General features: G+C 40.4%; 3 protein-coding genes across 6 annotated transcripts in view; 2 read left to right on the forward strand and 1 right to left on the reverse strand.

Moving 5' to 3' along the window:
- Positions 1 to 10,071, forward strand: part of LOC130911173 (arf-GAP with coiled-coil, ANK repeat and PH domain-containing protein 2-like) — a 32,689-nt gene extending 22,618 nt beyond the window's left edge. For 2 of the 3 annotated variants that reach the window (XM_057828966.1, XM_057828967.1), the window contains 6 exons: positions 3,939 to 4,093; positions 4,477 to 4,586; positions 4,790 to 4,900; positions 4,975 to 5,036; positions 5,107 to 5,224; positions 9,254 to 10,070. In XM_057828966.1, the coding sequence (XP_057684949.1) occupies positions 3,939 to 4,093; positions 4,477 to 4,586; positions 4,790 to 4,900; positions 4,975 to 5,036; positions 5,107 to 5,213 (545 nt within the window). In that variant the 3' untranslated portion in view covers positions 5,214 to 5,224; positions 9,254 to 10,070. Of the gene's footprint in view, positions 1 to 3,938; positions 4,094 to 4,476; positions 4,587 to 4,789; positions 4,901 to 4,974; positions 5,037 to 5,106; positions 5,225 to 9,253 lie in introns of all 3 variants that reach the window. The other variant, XM_057828968.1, reaches the window with a different exon arrangement.
- A 233-nt stretch (positions 10,072 to 10,304) lies between these two features.
- LOC130911176 (WD repeat-containing protein 74-like) lies at positions 10,305 to 13,177 on the reverse strand. Its single transcript, XM_057828969.1, has 2 exons — positions 12,496 to 13,177; positions 10,305 to 12,369 (listed from the first exon to the last, which is right to left on the reverse strand). The coding sequence occupies exons 1-2, from the start codon at positions 13,105 to 13,107 to the stop codon at positions 11,749 to 11,751; spliced, it is 1,233 nt and encodes a 410-aa protein (XP_057684952.1). The 5' UTR covers positions 13,108 to 13,177; the 3' UTR covers positions 10,305 to 11,748.
- An 83-nt stretch (positions 13,178 to 13,260) lies between these two features.
- The window catches only part of LOC130911244 (protein IWS1 homolog), a 37,943-nt gene continuing 24,914 nt past the window's right edge, over positions 13,261 to 26,289 (forward strand). The window contains exons 1-5 of one of the 2 annotated variants that reach the window (XM_057829086.1): positions 13,261 to 13,354; positions 16,838 to 16,920; positions 20,209 to 20,887; positions 23,558 to 23,617; positions 24,551 to 24,767. In XM_057829086.1, the coding sequence (XP_057685069.1) occupies positions 16,885 to 16,920; positions 20,209 to 20,887; positions 23,558 to 23,617; positions 24,551 to 24,767 (992 nt within the window). In that variant the 5' untranslated portion in view covers positions 13,261 to 13,354; positions 16,838 to 16,884. Of the gene's footprint in view, positions 13,355 to 14,321; positions 14,555 to 16,837; positions 16,921 to 20,208; positions 20,888 to 23,557; positions 23,618 to 24,550; positions 24,768 to 26,289 lie in introns of those variants that run through there. The other variant, XM_057829085.1, reaches the window with a different exon arrangement.

Below are 26,289 nucleotides of genomic sequence, written 5' to 3' on the forward strand. Positions count from 1 at the left end.
CTGGGTTGGATACATAAAGCAATAAGTCGTCTGCATATAATGAAAGTTTGTTGGAAAGGCCAAATCGACAAATCCCTTCAAATTTCTCCTCCTCACGGAGCCACAGGGCCAGGGGCTCAACTGCAAGAGCGAACAAAGATGGGGAGAGCGGACATCCTTGACGAGTACCGCGGGACATAGAGAATGGTTTCGAAATGAGTCCGTTAATATTAAGGCAAGCAACTGGGGATCTGTAAAGAAGCTTGATCCATGATACGAAATTCGAATTAAACCCAAATTTTCCCAGAATAAAAAACAGGTAGCCCCACTCCACCCTGTCAAAGGCTTTCTCGGCGTCTAGTGATAAAATCATTTCAGCCATTTCAGAGTTTTTGCAAGAAGCAATAACGTTAAGTAACCGCCTAGTATTATTAAAAGAATGACGGCCTGTAATGAAACCAGTTTGATCTGGGTTTATCAGTGTCGGCAAAACCTTCTGAAGTCGAGTAGTGAGTATTTTTGACAGTATTTTAAAATCGACATTGAGAAGAGAAATTGGTCTGTAACTACTACAGTGAAGAGGGTCCTTGTCTTTTTTCAACAAAAGAATCAGTGATGCCTCCATGAAAGTAGAAGGCAGGTGTTTCCTTTCGAATGCATCGTTGAAAACCCTCACTAATATGGGGGCTAGTTTGGCAGAGAAAGTTTTGAAGAACTCAGCCGTGTACCCGTCCGGCCCTGGTGATTTCGAACTTTGTAAAGAATTAATGGCAGCTTGTACCTCAGATAGCGTTACCAAGGCTCCTAGATCAGGAAAGTTATCATTATTTACTTGAGGATATGTGAAAAAGTCTAGGGGATTGGGGTCTGGTCCAATACAAGTAGGTTTATCTGAGGTGTAAAGCAATGAGTAATAATAAGAAAATGCGTCGCAAATTTCCTTAGGGTCTGATGTCACTGTTCCAGTCGGAGAAGTTATCCTGGGTATGAGTCTGGAGGCGGCTGCGGCACGGACCTGATAAGCTAATAATTTACCAGGTTTATCGCCCTGTTCGAAAAAACGTTGTCTTGTTTGTAAAAGCTGAACCTCTATCTTGCCAGTCGACATCAGATCATACTGAGATTTTAACTGTATCTTCTTTTTGTACAAGGCAGAGGAGGGATTTATCGCATAATTGGCATCGATGTTCGAGATTTCATTTAAAAGTGTTGCCAATTTGATGGATTCAGCTTTTTTTAAGTTTGATGTAAATGAAATGACTTGACCGCGAATGTAGGCCTTGAAACAATCCCATAAAATATTACTTCCAACACCGGGTTGGTCGTTAATTTCAAAGAAGACATTTATTTGCTCTGAAAGAAAGTCCTTGAATTTTGCATCCGAAAGCAGCTGTGTGTTAAATTTCCAGGGTTTTTGAGGAGAACAGCCTGTATGAAAAGTAATATCTATCGATGTCGGAGCATGGTCGGAAATGACAATACTATGATATTTACAATCAACAATCCTATGAAGGAGCTTGTTATCTAATATAAAAAAATCTATTCTGGAGTAACTGTGATGAACGTGGGAAAAAAAAGAATACTCTTTCCTTGAGGGGAACATAGTCCGCCAGGGATCTGCCAGTCCCAACTGGTCTGCATGAAATTTTAAGATGGCAGCTGATTTTGTCAGGTTAACATGTTTTGTAGATGACCTATCAAGTGTAACATCTTGTACCAAGTTGAAATCACCCCCGATGATGACGAGGTGGTCATTATTATTAGGTAATGAAGCAAAAAAATTAGAAACAAATAAATCATCGTCGAAGGTAGGAGCATAAACTGAGGCGAGAATAACCTCGGTATTTAGCAATTTACCCGAAACAATGACAAACCGACCATTGGAGTCTTTAATGATTTTAGAGGGTTCAAAAGCGATATCCTTATGTATTAAGATGGCTACACCTCTTGCCCTCTGGGTAAACCCTGAGTGGAAGAGATGTCCCATCCAAGCTCTCTTTAACCGTGAAATTTCAGAATCGCGGAGGTGCGTTTCTTGTAAAAAGCACAGGTCTCCCCCAAGTTGATGAAAATGTGAAATTACCTTATTGGCCTTGACAACCTTGTTCATACCCCTGACATTCCATGACACGACTCGAAGGTTTCTACTACCCATCAGCATAGAACTTCAGCTGAATATTGGTTGAGCTACTGGGCAGGGAAAGTAAAGGAAGAAAATAATAAAAACAAACAGAAAAAAAACACACGCACATATCACCACACACTCGACGGAACAAACAAACAAATCCTTCGGGGCGATCAAATTTCTGTATCATATGAGATACTGACTTCCCGGTGTCTCCTACTACCGCTTACTCTGGCCCCAATGAGAAAAAGCACAAAAAAAAAAAAAAAAAAAAGAAAGCTTGGATCGGATTAGCCCATATAAAACTAAAAACTCAAGACTGCATGGGACGCTGGAGATTTAAAAATAAAATGTAAATAAAATACATTAAGTAATCAAAAATAATAATAATAATTAATTTGATAAACTAAGTTTACAGCCAAGGTTGTGTACAAGGAAAAAAAAAAAAAAAAAGGAATAAATAATCTATTGAATGGTGTCTACTTTCTATGTAATTTATCTAATCCATATGTTGGAGTATATTCCAAGAAAATTCGAAATCCAGCGGCCGGATCTAGGACAGATTAGCCGCATAGAATTAAGACAGCTCGTGTTGAACATCCGATGGGAGTTATTGACAAAAATAAATGACAGAAGGTATGTGCAAAAAAGGGGAAGAAGATAAAAAGTACGTGGAGAAAAAAAAAAAGTTATGAGGGCAGCTCCCCAAAAATTTCTTATTATTCGCTTTTTTAAAATTTATTTATTTATTTTCCTTTTTCTTATGTTTCTCCCACCTCCCTCTTCTCTCTTCTTACAATAGTGGACAAAAATTTAATGATAAAATTAAGTGGAAAATCTAGCTACTGAGCCGACAAACCCAAAAAGGGTTGGAAAAAAAAAAAAATATATATATATATATATATATATATATACACATATATACATACATACACACATATGTATACATATGTACGTGTAAATAAGCAAACGGCCTGATATCATACAAACATAGGCGTGCAGTGTCCAAAAGTAGCATAAGAAGAAAGACGAGCATGCCCCTTATCACAAAACTCAAGTACAGTATATACAACTCAATGTCGGCCTATCTAGTATGAAGCACATGTTCCAGCACCCCAAGTATAACACCAAATGCTTGAGATTTTCAAAGGGAGGAAAAAAAAAAAGAAAAAAAAAAAAAAAGAAGGCAGAGGGCTGAGAGAAAGAATGAGGAAGAGAAAAAAAAATAATAATAATAAAACACCAAAAATCAAAACAAAAAACAAAAAACGCTGTTTTCCTTCGTCAGACCTTGTAATAGTCCAGCATCGTGTCAAAAGTAAGTACATAAACAAATTGAGAATGGTCTAGATGCTACATTATTATTGCTTACTTATCTCTGTTGGGCTTGAAGGTAGTCCTTAGCGTCTTCTACGGTCTGCAATCTAATTCGTTCTCCTTTCTCTGTGATGATGAACAGCCGAGCCGGGTAAAGAAGTGAAGGTTTGAGTCCTTTCTTGTAGAGTTGTTGCATGACATCCCGGTAGGCCGTTCGTTGATCCATGACTTCGGGGGTGTAATCTTCGTGCAGACTGATGGGCTTCCCCAGGTAAACCATATCGGATCTTCTTTTCCGAGCTTCCCGAATGACCTTTTCCTTCGTTTGGAAGTCGTGAGGAAAAAAAAACATGAAAATTATCACCAGTTACTTTACCAAGTAACTAATTACTCTTACATTCAGGAAACTGAGTTACTAACACAATTACTTTTGGGAGAAGTCATTTGTAACTGTAATTAATTTTTGAAAGTAAGATAAACAACACTGGTTGTCTTGTATTTGTTTTATGACATCAAGACTGTTTCGAGGCCTCGCAGCTGTCGTGTCTCTACCGAGCTGCTGTGGCTGGAGACCTGGTCGCCATGGTGAGGGCGCTGGCCCACGGGGCGCCGGTCAACGGGAACGTGGCCCAGGAGGAAGGACGTACACCTCTCATTGGGGCTGCACAAGGGGTGACAATTGGGTTGCACTACTTTAAGAAGTGGGAATGTATTGGACACCTAAACCTTTAATAGGTGTTTTAGAAATCCAATTTTACACGGCTCGTACTCTGGAAATGCTTTATAAATGCCTGGGCTGGCAGTGAATGAGTTAACGCAAAGTTAACAAACTCGCGTGTCCAGAGGTGTCAAACCAAATGTCTGGCCTGCCACATTATTTTACGTGGCCCGCAAAGTAAATAATGTGAAACGACTTCGTTTCTCGTTAAGATGAAATCATGATTCAATTTCTGTAGTTCTTGATTAAAGATTGTATCTTGAGGCCTTAAGTTTCATACCTGTGTTGTTCGTGAATCCTTCAGCAGATGTTGACATTTTCTCTTTTCTGCCTGCAGGGGTCGTTGTTGGCTTGTGAGTTCCTGTTGCTGAACGGCGCCAACATCAACCACAGAGACCGAAGAGGACAAGGAGCTCTACATGCAGCAGCCACCGCAGGACACACTGGGTCAATATACACACGCACACCCACTTGCATCGATTCAGACATATTTTGAAAATTAAGTTTGGGTGAACCCATCAGTTTTTATAGCCGATCACTATTTTTGAAAAGCTTGACCGTTTTCAGTTCTATCCAGTTTTAATGAGCGGGACGTCAAACGTCCTCCAACTCTGGAATGACCAAGATAAGAAATAATTTTGTCTGTGTAGGCAAGTGTGTCTACTGCTTAAGCGGGGAGCCAATCAGTACGCGGTGGACGAGAGCGGACGTGACCCACTGGCTATCGCCGTGGAGACAGCGCACGCAGACATAGTCACGCTGTGAGTGGACAAGAAATGCGCAACACGCCTCAAAAGTCGACAAGCTCCGTTGTCTTCATTGTTGTTGTTTCCAGGCTGCGCATGGCCAGGATGAACGAAGAGATGCGAGATTCTGATGGAGTGTTCGGAGCGGCGGGTGAGTGCACCAGATATTTTGAACGTTGCGTTTTGATGTTAGTTCAGCGGCATCCGTGCGGTCCTTCCAGGAGACGACCAAACATTTCAGGACATTTTTCGGGACTTTAGCAATATGGCGTCGCACGACCCGGAGAAGCTGGCCAGACGAACTTTCAGCAGAGGAGACGACGGGTAGTGCGCTGCTTGGTATGAATTGCAGATTCACTGCCATTGTCAACTATAGACGTCCCAATGACTTGGACGTCTTTGGTCGATAAAGGATATGAGTTAATGGTTTCCTGACTCAAGCACACTACAAAATATAAGTACATATATATACATGTTGACTGTCCCATTAATCGATTTTTGAAAAACTTGACCGATCTCAATTCTATTCAGTTTTGTTGAGGGAGGTCAAACGCCCTCCAATTCTGGAAAGACCCACATAACAGAAATAATCGTATCCTAACTATTCCACAAAGGAGCACAGTGGGTGCAGAATTTCATCCCAACTGAAAAAGAGGACATTTTTCACTTATTGTATTTGGTGTGTTGCAAATTTAATCTGTTGAAACCTCATTGGTTTGTGCTGGATCTGTTGAAACAAAAGCCAGGTCCGCAGATTGACCCTTTAGCACCCTTTTGCAGAAACCTGCTTTAACCCTTGATTGGTCAAGTGATTATTTTTGGTCATTTAAAACAAAAAACTTAACCTCATAAAGACTTGACGTCCATTTTGGGAAAAGTTAATATTCTGGCTATGTTCACCCAAAATGTGATGGGTGTCGACATACAGTGGTATGAAAAAGTATCTGAACCTTTTGGAATTTCTCACATTCCTTCATAAACTCACCATCAAATGTGATCTGATCTTTGTCAAAATCACACAGATGAAAAAACAGTGGTTTAACTAAAACCACCCAAACATTTATAGGTTTTCATATGTTAATAAGGATAGTAAGCAAACAATGACAGAAAGGGGAAAAATAATTAAGTGAACCATCACATTTAATATTTTGTGGCCCCCATTACCAGACGCTTCCTGTAGCTGCAGATCAGTCTAGCACATCGATCAGGACTAATCTTGGCCCATTCTTCTCTACGAAACTGCTGTAGTTCAGTCAGATTCCTGCGATATCATGAATCGCTGTCTTTAGGTCATGCCATAGCATCTCAATGGGGTTGAAGTCTGGACTTGGCCACTCCAAAACTTGTATTTTGTTCTTCTGAAACCACACTGAAGTTGATTTAAGTCTGGGTTTTGGATCATTGTCTTGTTGCAGCAGCCATCCTCTGTTTAACTTCAACTGTCTGACAGACAGCCTCAGGTTTTCCTGCAAAACTTTTTTTCATTAATGATTGCAAGTTGTCCAGGCCCTGAGGTAGCAAAACAGCCCCAAATAATGATGCTCCCTCCACCATGCTTCACGGTGGAGTTGAGGTGTTGATGTTGGTGAGCTGTTTAATTTTATTTTTCACACATGACGTTGTGTGTTCCACCAAAACAATTCAACTTTGATTTCATCAGTCCAAAAAATAATTTGCCAAAACTTCTTTGGCGTGTCCAAGGGCCTTTTTGTGAACATTAAATGAGCAACAATGTTTTTTAGTCAAGTGGCTTCCTCTGTGGAGTCCTTCCATGAACACCATTCTTGGCCATAGTTTTAGATATAGTTGATGTGTGCACAGATATTGGACTGTGTCAGTGATTTCTGTAAGTCTTTAGCAAACACTTTAGGGTTCTTTTTTACCTCTCTGATTATTCTGCGCTGAACTCTTGGCGTCATCTTTGGTGGACAGCCACTCCTTGGGAGAGAAGCAACAGTGCCAAACTCTCATTTGTAGACAACTTCTCTGACTGTCGATTGATGAACATCCAGACTTTTAGAGATAGTTTTGTATCCTTTCCCAGCTTTATAAAAATCAACAATCCTTGATCACAGGTCTTCAGACAGCTCTTTTGAACGAGCCGTGATGCACATCAAACAATGCTTCTCATCAAGACATTTCTTACCAGGTGTGTTTTATAGTGGGCAGGGCAGCTTTAAACCACTCATCAGTGATTGGGCACACACCTGACTTAAAGTGTTTGGTAAAAATTGGTTTCAATTGCTCTTAAAGTCTCCTTAGGCAGGGGGTTCACTTATTTTTCCCCCTTCTGTCATTGTTTGCATGCTATCCTCATTAAAATAGGAAAACCTATAAATTTTTGGGTGGTTTTAGTTAAAGCAGACACTGTGTTTTCATCGGTGTGATTTTGAGAAAGATCAGATCACATTTAATGGTGCTTTTATGCAGATATGTGAGAAATTCCAAAAGGTTCAGATACCTTTCAATATAACTGTATGGGGACGCCAGGTCTCAATAATAATTTTTTAATACTATTATTAAGCTTTAATTTTGTAATAAAATGATACATTAATGTTAAAAACTACATCTAATTAAAATGAATAAAAACAAATACTCTCAGGAAATGGACCTCAATACCACCTTAGATGTATTTTTTAAAATTTATTCCATAGTATTTAACTCAGGGGTCGGGAACGCACAGTCCCGATGCAGTACTGAAAAGTCTTTTGTTTGGAAAAAAAAAAAAAAACACGTACCAAACACGTTACAATTCTGAAATTTTTACAGTACTTCCTCTTCCACTTTTTCTGAGAGTGTTGCGGAGTATAAAACGTATGTTATGATTAAAAAAACAGAGGCACTCAGGAAGTAGAAAAATAAAAAGCCTTTATTAAATCAAGGCTTTGTTCTGATTATAAATGTCGACATTTTTCGGCAGTGTAGGCCTTCATTAAGACAAACGTCTGAGTGCCTCGGTGTTTTGAATCATCACTTTTTTTATCTCCACACCGAAGAGCACCAAAAGTACACTTTCTACCCCGAGCAGCACTCAATGCACCTCATGTTGTATTAAAATGTGTTTTTGTTTTCTTTTGGCAATGCCATTGTATTTCTGGAGGATTATTTTGTTACTTTTTAGCCCTTAATATTTTTTTGACCCCTCCCCCCAAAAAAACAATCCTTTTCACCCGATTCCGATCCCCTGAAAAATGACCCGATTGGCCGATTTACGATCATGTGACCGGATCGGGGCCATCCCTACTAGTGTCAGGCAGACACCGATTATGCCCAAATTTGGTCAATTTTAATATTTTTCAAAATCCAATGGGTCAGACCTCATATATGTGTGTTATTATTACAAATTGACCGATCAAGTGTATCCTCTCACGAGGAGAGGATTGATGAAATGATTCATAAATGTATTCATCCATACGTCCTCTGATGGCAAATATTGTAATTGTTTAGAAGTTGACTTGTTTTAAGTTGTTACACTCAAACACTAAAGTGAAAACTTTTAAGTAATTTGGGGGGGAAAAGTCACAAAGGGAACCATTGCCTCAGTTTAGCACGTCCAACTGTCACTTTAAAGCCACACAAATGTTTACCAAGCAGCCGAGTTGCCTTTTTAAGATTTTAAATATTTCTAGAAAAATATTTTTAACTTCTAACTGCTGCTCACGTGAAGTTGCTGCTAAAGAAAAAACACATTTCAATACTGTATGTATCAGAAGATGTACATTTCATTCTTGACTGTTACTAATGTTCTGCTAATTTGTAATAAACATTTAAAACCACATTGTCATTTTGCAATAAACCACAGCAGTTCCCAAAAAAAAAGATGAACCAAAAATGCACTATAATATTTATGGATCAAGTTGCGTGTTAAAAAGAGAATAGCTGCATTACTGTTTTTAACTGTTGGTTGTCTGTGTAATTAACCCATTTCCCCCCCCTAAATTAAGTTCCCCCTCAAAACGTCTATCGACAAAAAAAAAAAAAATGCCCTTAAACTGCTGGCCAAAACTATTGGCACCCCTGTATTCTGTCAGACAATGCTCAATTTCTCCCAGAAAATGATTGCAAATACAAATGCTTTGGTAGTAATATCTTCCTTTATCTTGCTTGCAATGAAAAGACAAAAAAAGAGAATGGGGAAAAAATGAAATCATCATTTTACACAAAACTTTGAAAAATGGGCCAGACAAAAGTATAGGCACCCTTTGAAAAATCATGTTTATCATCTTTTCTAATTTGTGTAATTAACAGCACTTGTTACCTGTGGCACATAACAGGTTATGGCAATAACTAAATCATACTTGCAGCCAGTTAAAATAGATTAAAGTGGACTCAACTTCTCTCCTGTGTCCTTGTGTGTACCACATTAAGCATGGAGAAAAGAAGACCAAAGAACTGTCCGAGGACTTGAGAAGCAAAATTGTGAGGAAGCATGGGCAACCTCAAGGCTACAAGTCCATCTCCAAAGACCTTAATGTTCCTGTGTGTACTGTGTGCAGTGTCATCAATAAGTGTAAAGCATTGTGGCTAACTTCCCTAGATGTGGACGGAAAAGAGAAATTTACAAGCGATTTCAACGAAAGACTGTGCGGATGGTGGATAAAGTACCATCCGTCGGCGTCTGAATGAAAAGGGACTATGGTAGGATACCCAGGAAGACCCCACTTCTGACCCAGAGACATAAAAAAGCCAGGCTGGAGATTGCCGAAACTTACCCGAGAGAGACAAAAACGTTTTGGAAGAATGTTCTCTGGTCAGATGAGACAAAAATAGAGCTTTTGGGGAAAAGGCATGAACAAAGTTTACAGGGGAAAAAAACAAGGCCTTCAAGGACACGAACACGGTCCCCACAGTCAAACATGGTGGAGATTCCCTGATGTTTTGGGGTTGATTTGCTGCCTCTGGCACCGAACTGCTTGACCGTGTACATGGCATTATGAAGTCTGAAGACTACCAACAAATTTTGCAGCAAAATGTAGGGCCCAGTGTGAGAAAGCTGGGTGTCCCTCGGAGGTCATGAGTCTTCAAAAAGCAACAGAAAATGGTTTGAGAGAAAGCACTGAAGACTTCTAAAGAGGCCAGCAATGATTCCAGATCTGAATCCCATAGAACACCAATGGAGAGATCTGAAAATAGCACCCTTCAAATCTGAGACCCGAAACAGTTAGCAAAAGAAGAATGGTCTAAAGTACCAGCAAAGAATTATAAGAATCTCATTGATGGATACTGGAAGCGGTTGTTCGCAGTTATTTTGTCTAAAGGTTGTGCTCCCAAGTATTAGGCTGAGGGTGCTAATACTTTGGTCAGGCCCATTTTTGGAGTTTTTTGAAAAATGATACTGATTTTTCCCCCCTTTTGTGTTTTTTTTATTGCAAGCAAAATAAATGAAGATATTACTAACAAGGCTTCTGTAATTGCAATCATTTTCTGGGCGAAATTGAACATTATCTGACAGAACTGCAGGGGTGCCAATACTTTTGGCCAGCAGTGTACCTTTCCAACAGTACATGCAACTTAACAGTGAATTTCCTCATTCAATTCACTTTTACTGGAAGTGGACTGAATTTGCCACCAAATTTAAGACGAAGTGTCTCCGTCAAAGGAAATATCAATCAACCTATTGGCCAACGTGAATTTGTTAGCCAAAGTCAAATTGTTAAAGGGACCTGAAAAATGTCCAAATCCCCCCCTTGAGTTTTTTAATCAACTTTTACAGTGCCATTGACGATGATAGAAGTCCAGTCATGTGGCTCTTAAAAACAAGTTTGCCCCTCCCAGTTCGAATGGATTCAGGGTATCCACTAGTGCTGCGACGATTAACTCGAGTAATTACATAAAAGATTCGAATTAAATTTTACTACTTTGAGTATTTGTTTCATTAAAGTGGCGTCATGGTTTCTGTTGAAAGTGTTTGCATTGTTTTATTGATTTGGGTTGATACTGCCGTCTAGTGGCGACAGTGAATATGACGTAACACATTTCACATGGCTCAATCTAGCTGCTCCCTGTTAAGATCAGCATAAGGTTAAGTTTTTGTTTGAGCTAATGTTTTTTTAATGCATTCCTAATTTTGTTTATTGGTAAATTTCGCAGTTTTTGTGGGAATAGGTCAACCATTTGTTCAGAGCGTTGAAATTTTTTTGTTAGCATTTTATAGCCTGTAAGCTAGCCAGTCGTTCTTTCGTTGTACTAATACTGTTTGCAGCTCAGCTCAGGTATTTTATGTTCCTTATCCGATTACTTGATTATTCGAACTCACAAGTTCGTCAATTGACTACTAAAATAATCGATAGCTGCAGCCCCAGTATCCACAGGACTGAAAATGTCTTATGCCCAATACAGTAATTTAAATGCCTTAAAATTTCTAAATATCTCCTAAAATATCACAAAAGGTCTTAAATACTAATTTGAAATGTCTTTATTGACGTTCCTTTTATTTAAAACATGCATTAACTTCAGTCTTGCATTTAAATGTTTGGATTTTTGTGGACACTATTACGCTACTACAAAGCGGAGCTACCTGTCATTTTCCTAGAAGTCTTTTGTACTTTTTTGCTGGTATCGATGAGAAATGGGTCTTAAAAAATAAAAAGTCTTAAATTTGGCTTGTTGTAACCTGCAGAGAACCTGGGATTGGACATTATTAATGACAAACTAAATTCAGAACAGAAGGATGATAAGAGCCTCATAATGGATGTCAATTAGTTAATCTGACCTTTTGTGAATTTTTCAATATACAACAGCAAAGCAGCTAAAGACGCTTGAATACAATCAAAAAGTAGTTTTAATAGGTGTGAAACTGACAAAAATAAGTAAATGTACTGTATGTCAAAAGTCCCAGGCATTAATGTTACCATGAACGCCTCTCATGCTTTAGCTTTCTTTCTCCTCTTCTGTTTTTTCGGCGGCTCCCTCTCTTCGCTCTCCGGTGTTTTCTCTTCTTGACCATCAGTTATTTCATTAATGAAATTTTCACCTTCTTTCAATATTCCATTTTTGGAATTCTCTTGCTCTACGGATGTTTCCTCTGACATTTTCCTCTTGGGATTCTCTTCCCCCTCCTCTACCTGTTCCATGGCATCCCACACCTCGTCATCCTCCTCCTTCACCTCCAGGCAGTCGTCCCCAGCCTCTTCCAAGGGTCTGCTGGCGAGCAGCAGGCAGTTGAGGCGGGATTTGAGGTAAACCTTATGCTGCAAGCGCCGGTCCTCTAGGCTGTGGATACGCAGGAAGCGGTCCAGGCCGCAGGATGCCACCACTGGTTGTGACGCGTGGCACTGCAGGCCCCGGACTCCGCCCGACAAGCCCTTGAAGCACCCCCGCACCAGACCTTTCCGCAAGTCCAGGACGGCAATCTGCCCGTGCGTGTTGCCCACCACTACCGAGCCACCTGCAGCGGGAAGTGACAACGTGGTCAGTGGGTACTCCCCGTAGGTGGCCTCCAGCACGGGCCGACGCTGGGGTGTGGAGGGGTCGTACACGTGGACCTGGTGATACAAAACAATATTAAATGACGAATAGTGCCATCCACTCATTATCTGCAATTGTGTCAATGGCACTGAAATGTCAAAACAGTTTTTATCTTCCAATGTTTGACGCCTTGCTGCTTTTACCTGGTGGTATCCCGTGCAGGTAACCACCTTGTCGGATCCTGGTATGAAAGCCATGTCCATGACCCAGTGCGGCTGCCGTAGATTGAGCCAATCGTTCCGCAGGTTCCTTGCGGTGAACACGGGTTTGTCGGGCTTCTCCAGGTCCCACACCTTAAGACAATTTTCTTTACCGCCGGTCGCCACCTTGTGCCTGTGCTCCGGGTTCTGCCTCATCCGGGCTATGTCGTTTCCCACGCGGATCTCCGCGGCCGGCTCGCCGCTCTCGTCCCTCCAGACACGGAGCACGCCTCCCCCCAGGCACGTCACGAGTGCGGCGCCGCCATCTAGCGTAGCGAGGCCGACGAAGGAGCCATCGGAGGGGTCGCCGCATTGTCGCACGTCGGTGAAGGTTCCCTTCTCCACGCTGAAAGTCTTGACGGTTCCGTCCACGCCACCGACCAGAAGCTCGCTCTCGGCCGCGTCGGCCCAACACAGCGTCCGGACCTCGTGCTGGCGGCTCAACTGCGAGCTGTGACAGAAGTTGAGGGCTTGTCTGCGAGACACGCTGACGCCCTTCAGGATACCCGTCTCCGAACCGAGCCACACGGTGCACGGCCGGCTGCTGTCGCCCATTTTGCGGGTTCACTGACAGCGTCCACGCGGCGATCAAGAATTTGTGCTGTCGCCCAAACACGCGCGTTACCGAGTCGCGTGGCAGTGACGTCATGAAGCGTCTTCTGTGTTTTTTTTTTTTTTTTTTTTTTTTTTTTTGGTGTGGATACTGGATAGCACACCAGCTTCGTTTTGTCTGATCGCTACTGCCTGGACTGAGATTTATGGCTCCTCGAGATAAGACTTTGATTTTTTTCCCGTGGCTATCGTAAGTCAGAACAGTGTTCTCACGAATTATTTTTTACTGTGCCCATAAAATCCCTTTGCAGGTAAAATGTAAATTTAGAGAGTGAGTGGGTACAAAAATGACTTGGGTGCTCTTGTTGTGCTCACTTTGGCCACCAAAGGACAGCACATACAGTCTTAATTTCAAACAGTTTGTGTTTCAGTAATACGTACATGTTTGTTTGTTTTTTTTATATAAGGTAAGGAAAGAACTGTGATTTGTTCGTATTTCTTCAGTGTGCATTATTATAAAGCAGACACATTTTGGGGATCAAGTCTTGTCATTTTTAATGGTTTTGATTTCTTTTACATTATTTATATGTTACCATATTTGAAATTTGTTGTCATACGACGTACATTGCCTCTAATTTTGACGTCATACCGTGGATGAAAAGAGGTGATAAGTGACGTTGCGTTGTTTTGTTGACATCATTTTTGCATATATAAGAGTAGATATATTAGGCAGTGTTGGCGCTGTAAGTAATTAGCGGCCATCTTGCATCGGACAACGTCTGAGGCCAAATCGTATTATCATTGCTACGATTCAGGCTAGATGTTGCAAATATGTTGACTATTTTTGATTACATGATACGTGATTATTTTTATGTGTTTAGCCAATTTGTTGAATCTATGACGTTTCTGACAAACTGGGCTGAATTTTTTTATTATAAATATATATATATAGTTAGATAGATAGATATATTACTTTAGCATTTATACCTATTTCTAGCATTTATAGCTATTTCAAAGTACAACATACAACATTGACTAATGGTTATTGAATTGCACTGACGCAACATGGCCGACAAGTGACGATGCTTGTCCACGTTGGCTTACAGTGCGCACTATACATCTAGCAATTTACATATGATATTTATGGTTTAAAGGTTGATGAGCTATACATCTGACGTCACTACAAGGCGCCAATTACTTTTGCGCATGCGTAAATGACCGACGCGCTCCATTTTGGCTCGTCCTCTTCCTACAGCAAGCGACCACGGATGTGGGAACCGACTGTATTGATTCGTTTTCGTGTTGTTTTGTTTGACCACCTAGATTCAAACAAAGTGTGGATAACAGAAAAATTATCGCGCGCCACATTCGTCTAAAGTTCAAGCCGTCTTCGTCTGTGAAATGGACGGAGAAGAGGACGAGTTCATGTCCGGGAGTGGGAGCCACTCCGGTAAACACTTTTGATTTGGCTACATAACAAGCTCACGCAGAAATGTTATAAAACTAAATCTCATACTCTGATGCACGCAACGGTACCTCTTTTAGTGCAGTTTTCCTAATCTACCGACTATAAACAAACACAGAGCAGAACGTGTCTAACCGTTAAATAATACGATACCAGGAAATGCTATTTAATCAAACGGCAGTAATCGACAACATATTTACAGCTGTATTATTTTATGGACCAGTCTTCCATAAATTTGTAAAAAGATATATTACTGAGGCCTTCGTTTACAACTTTTCCCTATGCAGAAGCCTCTTCTAGCGTTTCCTCCGAGAAAACTGGTCTGTTGTGAAGCCCCCGGGGACGCACCATATTTTTGAAAAAGAAAACAATAATGAATGTTGAAAGGAGTTTTTATTTTTATGTGTTATAATAAGCCATTTATTAACAACAAGCAGCATACTACTTATACTGAGTAGCCAATTCAGTGGTTCCACACTTACCATCTTGGGTCGCAAATAGTTTAATTTTGCTACCCCGAAAAATGGTTACATTTCATAAAAATGAGTCTCAATGGGTTTTCAATATGTTGGGCAATTATCGTGGTAGGAGTGAATTCTGGTAAATGAACTCCGGCGTTTCCCCAAGCAGCCAAAACCTTTCCGGAAAAAGGGACACTGGAACGTTGGACACCCGAGCATGTCAATTCTGGCTCGTTCCTAACAATCCGGACCGCAAGGGGACACTTCTAGGGACATCTGCCCCAACGGTAGAACCGTTGTTACCCGGGCATATAAAGCACGTTTTAAAGGTGCCAATTTAACTTTGCAGAATTCGACTTCTACTCCACTGCACTGGAATCTTTTCTTTCTCGGGTGTAGCCTGCCTTGCTGTGACCTATATTCCAAAAACACTTTTGAAAGTGGTCCTATTAAGGGTTTAGCGATTGTCAAGTTATTGCTCTATTTTGGGGTGTGAAAATTTCCCTGGTGACTGTCAGTGACCCTAAAAACAAACCTGCCAATTTTTGTTAAAATCCCACATACGGTTTGGGAGCAATCGGAATATATCGGTTCTGGGATTTTATCGATTTTCCCGATTGAAAACTGCAACCTTGGAACATCTGAGAAACACTATTGATGTCATTCTCTGAGTGTCAAATTTGGTTAAAATCCGGCTATTCCTTCTGCAACCTTATTTTTTTCGATGATCGTTTTTCAATACTTATTGGGGGCACTTTGATACAAAACTGACTTAAGAACACTCACAGACCCTTATGCAGTGTATAAATTGGTGTGCATGACTGTCACCCCAGGAGGAAGCCTTTTCTGAAGACTGTAAACAAGAAACCAGTCTCATCAGACCATAGGACATGGTTCCAGTAATCCATGTGCTTTGTTGACATGTCTTCAACAAACTGTTTGCTGGCTTTCTTATGTACCGTCTTCAGAAAAGGCTTCCTCCTGGGGTGACAGCCATGCACACCAATTTGATGTAGAGTGGGGCGTATGGTCTAAGCACTAACTGGCGGACTCCCCCACCTCTTCAATCTCTGCAGCAATGCTGACAGCACTCCTGTAACGAGCCACATGACATTTTGGAGGGAAAATGACGAGCAGTACTCATTTTGGACATTTAGGGGTGTACATAGTTTCTGTGTGGTGTACTCACTTTTGTTGTCAGGGATTTAGATATTAATGGCTATATTTTGAGTAATTTTGAGGGGAAAATAAATTAACTATTATATAAGCTGCACACGGACTACTTTTCATTGTGTCAAAGTGTCATTTTGTCAGTGTTGTCCCATGCAAAGATATACTTAAATATCTGCAGAAATGTGAGGGCTGTACTCACTTTTGTGATGGACTGTAGTACAAATGTGGAAATTTCCAAGAAAATCAGTCAAGCCGTTTCAGAGTCCATAGGGAACGAAAAGACACAAAAGTTCTATTCATATACAAGTTGAGATCCTGTAATGTAGTTTCACAAAAAGACGATCTTAATTTTTCACAAAGAAACCAAAATGCAATGCGATTTAATGTAATGACAGAGAGCTGGAACAGGTGTGTTCTCACATCATCCATAAGATGTCACCATTGCACTTTCAAACGTATCACCAGGCACGGTTAAAATATGTATACGTTGCATACTTTACTTTGTAGTTTTAGTCTGTCAGCCCACCAGGCTTATAAAGCACTAGGGGAAACCCTGTCTTCCCAACATGTCGCGGTTAATTTATGGATTCTTGAAGGTCAGGGTTCAAGTTTTTATTGCTTTTGTTATCCATAGATGATGGAGGCGGCACTCCAGTTCAGGATGAACATCAGACATCAGACATGGAGGACATGAGTAGCAACAAACACAATTCTGAGGTCAGGCTCATTTCTTTCAAGCTGCTGTTAACAGACATGACTGTTGATGTGTGTGCGGGTGTGTGTGTGTGTGTGTGTTAGGATTGTCAAAAATATCGAAGGATCGATACTGAAATGTTGTAAAGGGATAAGTTAGCCTTAGTGCGGCCAAATTTTTGTTATTGCTACTTAATGTCTTTTTCTCTTGTTGTTGAAGTGCAATTGTTTGTGTTACTACAACAGTGGTCTCCAAACTATTCCACATAGGGCCGCTGTGGGTCCTGGTTTTTGGTCATACCGATCAAGTACAGATCTTTTCACCAATCTGGTGTTTTGTAAGTGTAATCAGTTGATTGCAGTCAGTTGCTGCTTGTTTTAGTACAAACCACATTGGTTAAAAGGTCTGTACTTGATCTGTATGAACAAAAACCAGGACCCACAGCGGCCCCCGAGGACCGGTTTGGAGACCCCTGTACTACAACTTTACCCCTCCGTGCCTAAATGCTTAAGTTATTGAAGTGCAATTTTACTTTTTCTTGAAAAAGACATTTTATTTATTCTGTGTTTCTGTGCGGTATTGATATTGAGTAAACATTTATTGCGTTTAAATGGGGGTACTTAACCCTTTAACACCTAAGCCTATTTTGGCCGAATTTGCATGCATTTGATGTTGCCTTTATATTTCAAAGAAAAAATTGTTTACAATGGCCAAGTTGGGTCCCTTTTTTCAGGACACCTTGAACTTCATGTCTAAACTGTTGTTTTCTTCACTGACCAATTATAACCCACATTTTGGACCCAAAAAGAAAAAAATCCCAAAATCTTTTTTCAAAATTTCTAATGTTGATGTCCCATTGACAACCAAACATGCTAGACCAACCGTTTTGAAGCTTGATAATATCAATTCAACTTGTTAGGATAAACATTCAATAGAAAAAAATAAGATTGAATAGTTTTATATTTGACAATTCAACACAAACAGCAGGTATGGTCATAGGTGTTTTTGGCCTTTACACATACTATGGTCTAAACAGGTTATATACTGTGCAAAATAGTGAGAAAAAAAATTATATATATCATCTAACACAAAAAGGGTTTGGAGGATATGAAGTTTGCCCCTGAAGTTAGGTGTTGTAACCATCACCTTATGAAAAGTATATACGTACATGCAATCAAGCTTCTCCAACACACATCTACATAAAAATTGAAAAGATTATAGTGAAGAAAAAATACATATAAGATTGAAAAAAAAGTATTTTAAAAAATATTGACAAGTAGTTCAGTTCAATTCCAAATTTTCAGGCATGCGACCCAATAAAGTTTTTTTTTTTTTTTTGCGCATTCAATAAAGCTTCCTCTTGAACAGGTCACGGAGCTGCGTCTCACACAACGTCACACAGCCTACTCTTTCGCCGTTTGCGCGCTGCTGTCACTTCTACTCGCCGAGACGCCGACTCATCCCAAGAAAACAACGACAAATACGGCTCATCTTCTTCCTTGAGTTAATGAAATAATGCGTTAGCTTGCGCTAAATGTAGTTTTAGATTCATTCTGCACGTTTCAAAGTCGCTTGCGCGGGGCGGCTATTTATCGGCACAACACCGGCCGTTGTTTGCTTCGCATGCCTCCCTTTCAATAGTTGGCGCCTCGCTCGAAAATTTGTTAAAAATGATCACATTCGGTTCGTCCTTCTTGACATCACAACGGCACTTGGGATATGTAGTCTTTTGTGCTGCTTTCGGTTTTGAAAAAGGACAAGAAATGATGGAAATATGGAGATGGATACATGGTCCATGCAACGTTTTAATGCATATTTATGAGTGCAATAAAACTATAAAACTCAAATGACATTACCTCCCGCAAATAAAAACTGGTGTGGACATCAACTTCCACACTTTCAAACGAGACCAACCAGCGGCACGTGGGTGACATAATTACAGCGTGACGAAGCTTCAAATACGATATGCGTAAACGCGTCGCTGCCGACACATTCGGTGTTAAAGGGTTAATATTACTTAGTATTGTTAATATATACTGTATTCTGTGTTATTGTAAATTGGTTACAAAAAATTGGGGGTGGGGGCGCAATAATATCACATATCGCATTAATTTATGAGAGAATTTATCGCCCACTAAAATTTGTTAAAGCGACAGGCCTAAACACACCCAATATAAAATAAACAGCACTTATACCATAGTTTAAGGAAAAAAAGCAGAATATAGGGCATAAGAGATACATGACGCCTTCTCACGGAAGCCCAACGTGTGCGTCATGCAACTGACTGAGCAAGATTGACGCTGACGAGAAAAGACATCTACAAGCCCATGTCTGCGCCACTCCCGCATTCAGCTCTCCCGGGCAGTCCAAAACAAATGGTGGAACGCCCTGTCCCAACACAAGGAACACCGGAGACCGCCCTATATTCAACTGATAAGACTCCAAGAGCTCCTTTGACGCTGAGGTGGCAAAATCCATTACCCTCGTTGCCCTGACAACAATAACCCCCCCCCCCCCCCCCCCCCCCCCGCGAGAGCCTTCAAAAAGACTGAATGTTTAACTAATCGTTGCCATTTTTTCTCGGGAACCTTTTGTTGACTTGTGATATGGTGACCTTGGAGCCTCGCTTGGGTCCGTCTGTGCTTTGATTGCTGTCGACTCAGAATAAATTTTCAAGTTGTGTTTCGAAGCCTTCTTCCAGCTCTCAAAATGGAGTCAGTGCAAGGGGTTAAGACTAAGGTGAACGCGCGGAGTTTGGTCTTTCGGCCGGGTCGTCGGTCTCTCGCCGGCCCGGTTCAGCGGGATCTCACCGGCCCGGGTCGTTGGAGCTGTGCCAGCGCAGTCCCGGCGGTTCGGCTGGCTTGATTCCGGCAATCGGGCTAAAACGTCAGATTCCTTCAATATATTTGAGCCAACTAATTGATAGATTAATCGATTACTTAATTAATCGATAGCTGCAGCCGTAATATATATACAGTATATATACTTCTATCAATACTACTGTTTTTGAACTGCTACACGTCACCAGAAAATGTTTGTTATGAGGTCCATTTGACAAGGCACTACTCTTGATAGTAATGCAGGATATTTTTGCGTTTTTCTTGTTACGTTTTAAGCTGCCATTAACGGCGCTAGGCGTCTAAACTATTTGAAGTGGGAGGTTGCTCATTGGCTGCCACCCTTCCATGTCCAATAGATTGGACGTTTACTAGAGATACTCATTTAAAGAGTTGAAAATATTGAGTATTTTTTCAGTAGTGTGCAGAGGTACAATTTTCCCATAAAGATGCAAAATGCCTTTGTGTCATCAGGACGAGGGAAGCAATGCCGAGGAAGCGTCCTACAGCAAACGTCAGGACGACAGCGACTCTGAAAACGACGCACGTAGAGGCGCCGACAGCGACTCGGAAGCGGAAGCACCCGCTCGCCACGGCAACTACAGCCAGAGGAGTGACTCAGAGACTCCCGTCGACCGTGAAGATCCTGGAAGCGATTCAGAGGCAGAACCGCCGCGGCCTGCTGACAGTGACGATGACGACGACTCGGTGGGCAAACGCAGGCCGAGCGCATCGGAAGATGAGGACGGGGCGCCGGTCAAACGGGCCGTCTCGGACGCGGAGGAGGGCGAGGCGTCGTCCCCCATGGGGCACAGGGAAAGCGGCTCTGACGCAGGCAAAGCGGCGGCCACGGACAGTGACTCTGACAATGAGGACGGCAAAGTTAAATCCGCCGCCTACAGTGACTCTGACACGGAGACGCCGGCCGAACGCAAGGCAGTAGTGCCGGACTCCGGCGATGAGTCTGACACGCGGCAGGGGGACGTTGAAAAAGGGGGCGGAGGCAAATGGAAGGCCGTAGTGCGCTCGGACAGCGAGGAGGATGACGATGGCGAGGGGAGGAAGGGCGGCGGTGACGCCGAGAGATCTGACGGAGGACCTCGTGAGGTGCAAAAAGCCTCGGACGACAGCGATGATGACAATGAGCAACCAGGTAATGCCCTCCACAACACTGAAGTCTGTTGTTTTAACGTACATGTCTTGACTGCCACAATTAATCGACTAATCAATTATTGAATTAATGGACAACTATTTAGAAACGAGAAAATGCTGTTTAGGGAGAAATTGCAAGGGAATCCTGTGCTCTCTATTCCATGTAGATTTTCAGTAACTTCCTATTACCGTAATTTCCCAAATATTAGGAGCACCCGTGTATAATGCGCACCCCAAATTTACTTGTAAAATCTAGGGAAAATTATTGTACCCGTTTATAACGCGCCCCCTAATTTGAGCACCAATAAATAGAAGAATACAAGAAAACAGCTTGTGTACAGATACAGAAATGTCATTTTACTGACTGGTGAAACACATCACAAACATAGCATATTGGTTGTTCAAAACATTACCATAAACTGACAATATTTACGGTAATAATATGATTTGACAACTTCTCCAACCTACCAGAATCTAGGAGAAAACAAAACACATGTGACTTTTCTTTTAAAGGCTGCTGTATAACTTGCTGGTTTCATCATGATGAATAAATGTTTCTTCCATGGATTGATACGGTAAAATGAAAGCGAGAACGTAAGTCGGAAACCTGAGAGAGCTAATCGCTGTCGACACGACAGTAACAGTATGAGCTATTGTTATTTGGGTTTGAGTTTCCCGAGGGACAGATATAGTTGACAGATACACACAGGAAGTCGGTGTTGTTATGTTTGTTATGGTCCGAGTTGCGGAGCTGCAATAAACGTTGACTCAAATGAGTTCAAGAAACTAAATTCTGTGCTTTATGAAGAGTGGAAAAAAGCAGAATTCAACACAGACGAAATCATTCGGCCGATCAGAGTGAATTATTACCGAAACAAAATGGTGAAGTCACGCACCGTAATGGTCGGCAACGGATCGCCGCATATGTTTCTTCAACACAGCGTGGCCGTGTCAATAAAAAAAAAACGGTTTATATATAATATATATTTATTAGGGCTGTCAAACGATTAAAATTTTTAATCGAGTTCATTACAGCTTAAAAATTAATTAATCGTAATTAATCGCAATTCAAACAATCTCTAAAATATGCCATTTTTTTCTTTAAATTATTGTTGGAATGGAAAAATAAGACACACGACGGATATATACATACAACATACTGTACATAAGTACTGTATTTGTTTATTGTAACAATAAATCCACAAATGGCATTAACATTCTTTCTGTTAAAGTGATCCACGGATAGAAAGACTTGTAGTTCTTAAACGATAAATGTCATTGTTACAAGCTATAGTAATTTTTTATTAAAACCCCTCTTCATGTTTTCGTTTGAATAAAATTTGTAAAAATTTCAATCAAAAGTAGAGTTAATATAATAAGAAGAATAAAAATAACAATAATAAAAATAGAGTGACCAAAGTCTTAAGTTTTACGGGTATTTTGCATTGCTATTTTGATATGGAATGCCAGTTCATTTTGCATGGTTGTTTAACAGTGTGACAGAATAGGGCCTCATTACTATAGACTGAAGTGCTTTTCTTTTTGTGAACATTATTTTTTTGGGAGAGATGGGAATATTATTTTTGTTGTGCTTTCACTAAACGATACTTACAGTGGGGAGAACAAGTATTTGATACACTTTGTTTGTTGTGAAGGAGTTGCCAATAAACGGCGCGGTCCAAAGAACGCCTTTGTCCACTCGCCTCTACTGTATAACATATATCTGTACATATTTTACCCAAAATACAACAAGAGACACATAATGCCGGTGGCATTCTCTTCACTCTTAATGTCCATAAACGGCCTAATTGTAATCGGTTTGAGGCAATATGCGAGATGGTCATTCACCCAAGCGCCAGCAGAGGGCGGCAAAACTCTATAACAAGTGAGCGTTTCAGTCTACTGTCATTTAAATCTGTCTGAGCGGGACATCTGCGTTAATTGCGTCAAATATTTTAACGTGATTAATTTTAAAAATTAATTAACGCCCGTTAACGCGATAATTTGACAGCCTTAATATTTATATATATATATATATTTATATATATATGTATTTTTATATATATATATATATATATATATATATATATATATATATATACATACAGTGGGGAGAACAAGTATTTGATACACTCACAATGGGAAAACCCATTGGCAGTGTATCAAATATTTGTTCTCCACATATTTCTGTCTCCATCCATGTACCCGTATATAATGCGCACCATGATTTTACAAGTTGATTTTGGGGGGAAAAGTGTGCGTTATATTCGGGAAATTACGGTAATTTTGGGGCATTTTCAGGTCACGTCCTTGTTAACTCATCGACTGCCATTGACGGCGCTGGACGTCCAATCCCTTTTTAATTGGGAGGGGCGAATAACAGTCGCTTGTTCCTGAACTGTAACAACTAAAACTAAAAGTGTTCCATGGTTTTCTTTTTTTTTTCTGGGGGGTTTCAGGGGCTTTCACAATTTTTGTTTTTCAGTTTTCAAGGGTTTACATTTTTTTCTGCAAATTTTTGCAGTTGTATTTTTATTTTATTTTTTATTTTATTTTTTTTTTGCGTTTTTGTGCTGCTTTCACTGGTAGTTTCGCCTCTTAGCACAGATGTTGATGTTGAAAGCATCGTGTCTTAAATGCAGATGTTAATGGTTGTGTTGGTGTGTTACAGTGAAGAGAAAGAAGGCCATCCTCTCAGACAGCGATGAAGACGAACAGACGGACAAACCAGGTGACTCGAAGTAGTCTGGCCTGAAAAAAAAATTGCAAGTTCACTTTGACTAACTTGTTGGCAAAAATACCACCTAAGGTTATTATCAGCTTGAGCTACGGTAGTCCAAAAGAGGTTTGAAAACACAAAAACAAGGCATAAAATACCCAGGGAAAAATACACGAGGGCCACTGTTTGTTTTTTAAACTTAATGAATGGATTATTTAAAACATTTTTATTTCTTTATTATTATTTGTATGATTATTGTATGTTACATGAATATATTTGTATTGCCCATGGCAAAATATGCTTAGGCCACACAATTTATACATTTGCTGTATTTATTTACATTTTTATTCTAAAAAGATTGTGCACCTTGGGCAAAACGCGCGGGCCACACTTAATTTTCATTTACTACTTCTTATTTACAGTATTTTCTGGACTATAAGTCACACTTTTCTAATAGTTTTGCTTGTCCTGCGACTTATTCTCAGGGGAAACCTATACATGTTTTTTTTTGTTTTTTTCTTTACTGACCGCCACTAGAAAGTTGTTTTAGGATATATTTATCCGAAAAACTGTTAACACGTTATGTTAAAAGTTGCCTATTTAGCCTGTTTTTTTCTCCATTTCACCGTTATTTCTTTAACATATAATATTTCTTTTGGTTGGTAATCAATTTAAAAATTGCCCCCCAAAAATGTGATTTATATGTTTGTTTGTTTGTTTTTTCCTCTTTTTGCATTTTTTGGCTGGTGCGGTTTACACTCGTGTGCAACTTATAGTCCAAAATATATATGCAAAATACACTTAAGTTACATATACTATGTTGATTTTACAAAGGGGCGTGCAAAATATTGTCCCTATGGCCTTAATTGGACCACGGGATGCAAGTTTGAGACCCATGGTTATCGATATTTTTTTCCTCATTTCATCTACTCATTGTATCCTCAGCGGTTAAGCGGAGTCGCGCCGTCTCCGACGACGACGGCAACTCGGACAGCGACAGCGAGTCGGGCGGAATCGATAAGAGCATGGCAGCTAAGCTTCGAGAGCTGGGTTCAGACAGCAGCAGCGATGACGATGAGCGCACCAAGGGTGCGGCGGAGGGCAAGGACGAGAAGGCGCTATTTGGGAGCGACAGCGACGATGACCACGATAACCAAGAGGAGTGAGTACACTGTAATACAATGCAAAAACACAAAAGATAGACAGCAAATTTCAGAGTTGGAGGATGGTGTCCTTCAATCCTGAAATGGCTTAGATATTATGTAAAGTTTGGGACGTTTGCATAGGGACGTTAGGGACATAGTACTAGCAACTTTACAGGAAGTGCAAATTGTCCCCACCGACTTTTAAGCAACCTTATTTGCATCATATAATGAGTTCAGTTAAAGAGGTCATTTAGATTGTCTTCACATATTTTGTAAGGATAGAATTGACCCTACCATTATTAAATGAATTACTTTCATTACAGTATGTCCAGACTTAACTGACACTATTTTTTTCCTAAAACGCACATTCGATTGGCTGATGACTAGTTCAGTTCCCCTGTTTTCAGTGTGAAACTACTAGAAATAAGGGAAATTATCTGCCAGTGCTTCAAGTAAATTTTACTCAGATATCTTGAAATAAGATTATTTTCAGCTAGCTATTTTTATTAAGACACTTATTTTAAGCAAAAAGTGAGTATACAGTATTTAATCTACAAAAAAAGCTGTTTTTCCTCAGAAATGTTCTTAATTCAAGAATTGATATTGTTCAAAACATTATTTAAAAGCATTTTTCCCCCTTGATTTTGGTGAAAAATGACCAACATTTAGATGTATGGGCTTAATAGGAACAAGGTAATATTTACCTAAAGTAAATTGAAAATTTTGACACATTAATCTGTTAACTAGTCTTTAACACTCAAAACAAGATGGAGAAAATTATTCGACGAAAGAAAAATTATCAATTAAGACTTTATAGATTTGCAGAGTCAAAGTTGGTACAAGTCAATACAGATTTATTTTTGCATTGATCTTCTAGCCTATCAATTAATTAGGTTCATATTGGTGAGAAATGTAGCCCTGACTCCCGTTCACCCAATCTGTTTGGTCTTATTAATGTCCAGTCCCCAGCAAAAAGTGTACATACAGGTTATGCTGTTATATCGTCCCTACCAATATTATCCCTACCAAACCTACGCCCTAATAATAATATTAACAGTGAGCTGCCGCGACATGCGACCGCGATCTCTCGCTATCTCACCCGGTCTCCTTCTCGCTTCCTTTTACGTCACAGCTCCCCAGTCTGATCGTCTCTATAGGGGGTTAGTAAGGGGGTTTCTGGGGGGGTTCCACATTCTGTCTCTCATGGTTGAGGTTTACCCATGTTGACAATCACAGGCCTCTCTAATATTTTCAAGTGGGAGAACTTTCACATCTAGTGGTTGAGTAAATACTTATTTGCCCCACTGTACATGTGATATTTACCGTAGCATTATGTGGGCGTAGATTGTAGCGACTGTGGGACGCAGTCAGGTATTATAGATTTTTTTATCTAGCAGCATGAGTTGAGCCAGAGCCGTGAGTTGAGCATTGTCATTACCCGGGTAATGACAAGCATGATGTTTAGTCTCGGTCCGTTCTTCATCGCGTCCCGAGGACTGCGCTGTGTTTTAGTTCCGCTTGGCATATTTTAATAATCGG

The sequence above is a fragment of the Corythoichthys intestinalis genome, unplaced genomic scaffold (genome assembly GCF_030265065.1).
Source record: "Corythoichthys intestinalis isolate RoL2023-P3 unplaced genomic scaffold, ASM3026506v1 HiC_scaffold_23, whole genome shotgun sequence".
Lineage (NCBI taxonomy): Eukaryota > Metazoa > Chordata > Actinopteri > Syngnathiformes > Syngnathidae > Corythoichthys > Corythoichthys intestinalis.

Coding starts and splice junctions, on each gene's coding strand:
- LOC130911176 (XM_057828969.1), bottom strand. CDS start 13,107: ATGGGCGACAGCAGCCGGCCGTGCACCGTGTGGCTCGGTTCGGAGACG. Junction 12,370..12,495: donor CCTGCACGGGATACCACCAG/GTAAAAGCAGCA, acceptor TTGTATCACCAG/GTCCACGTGTACGACCCCTC.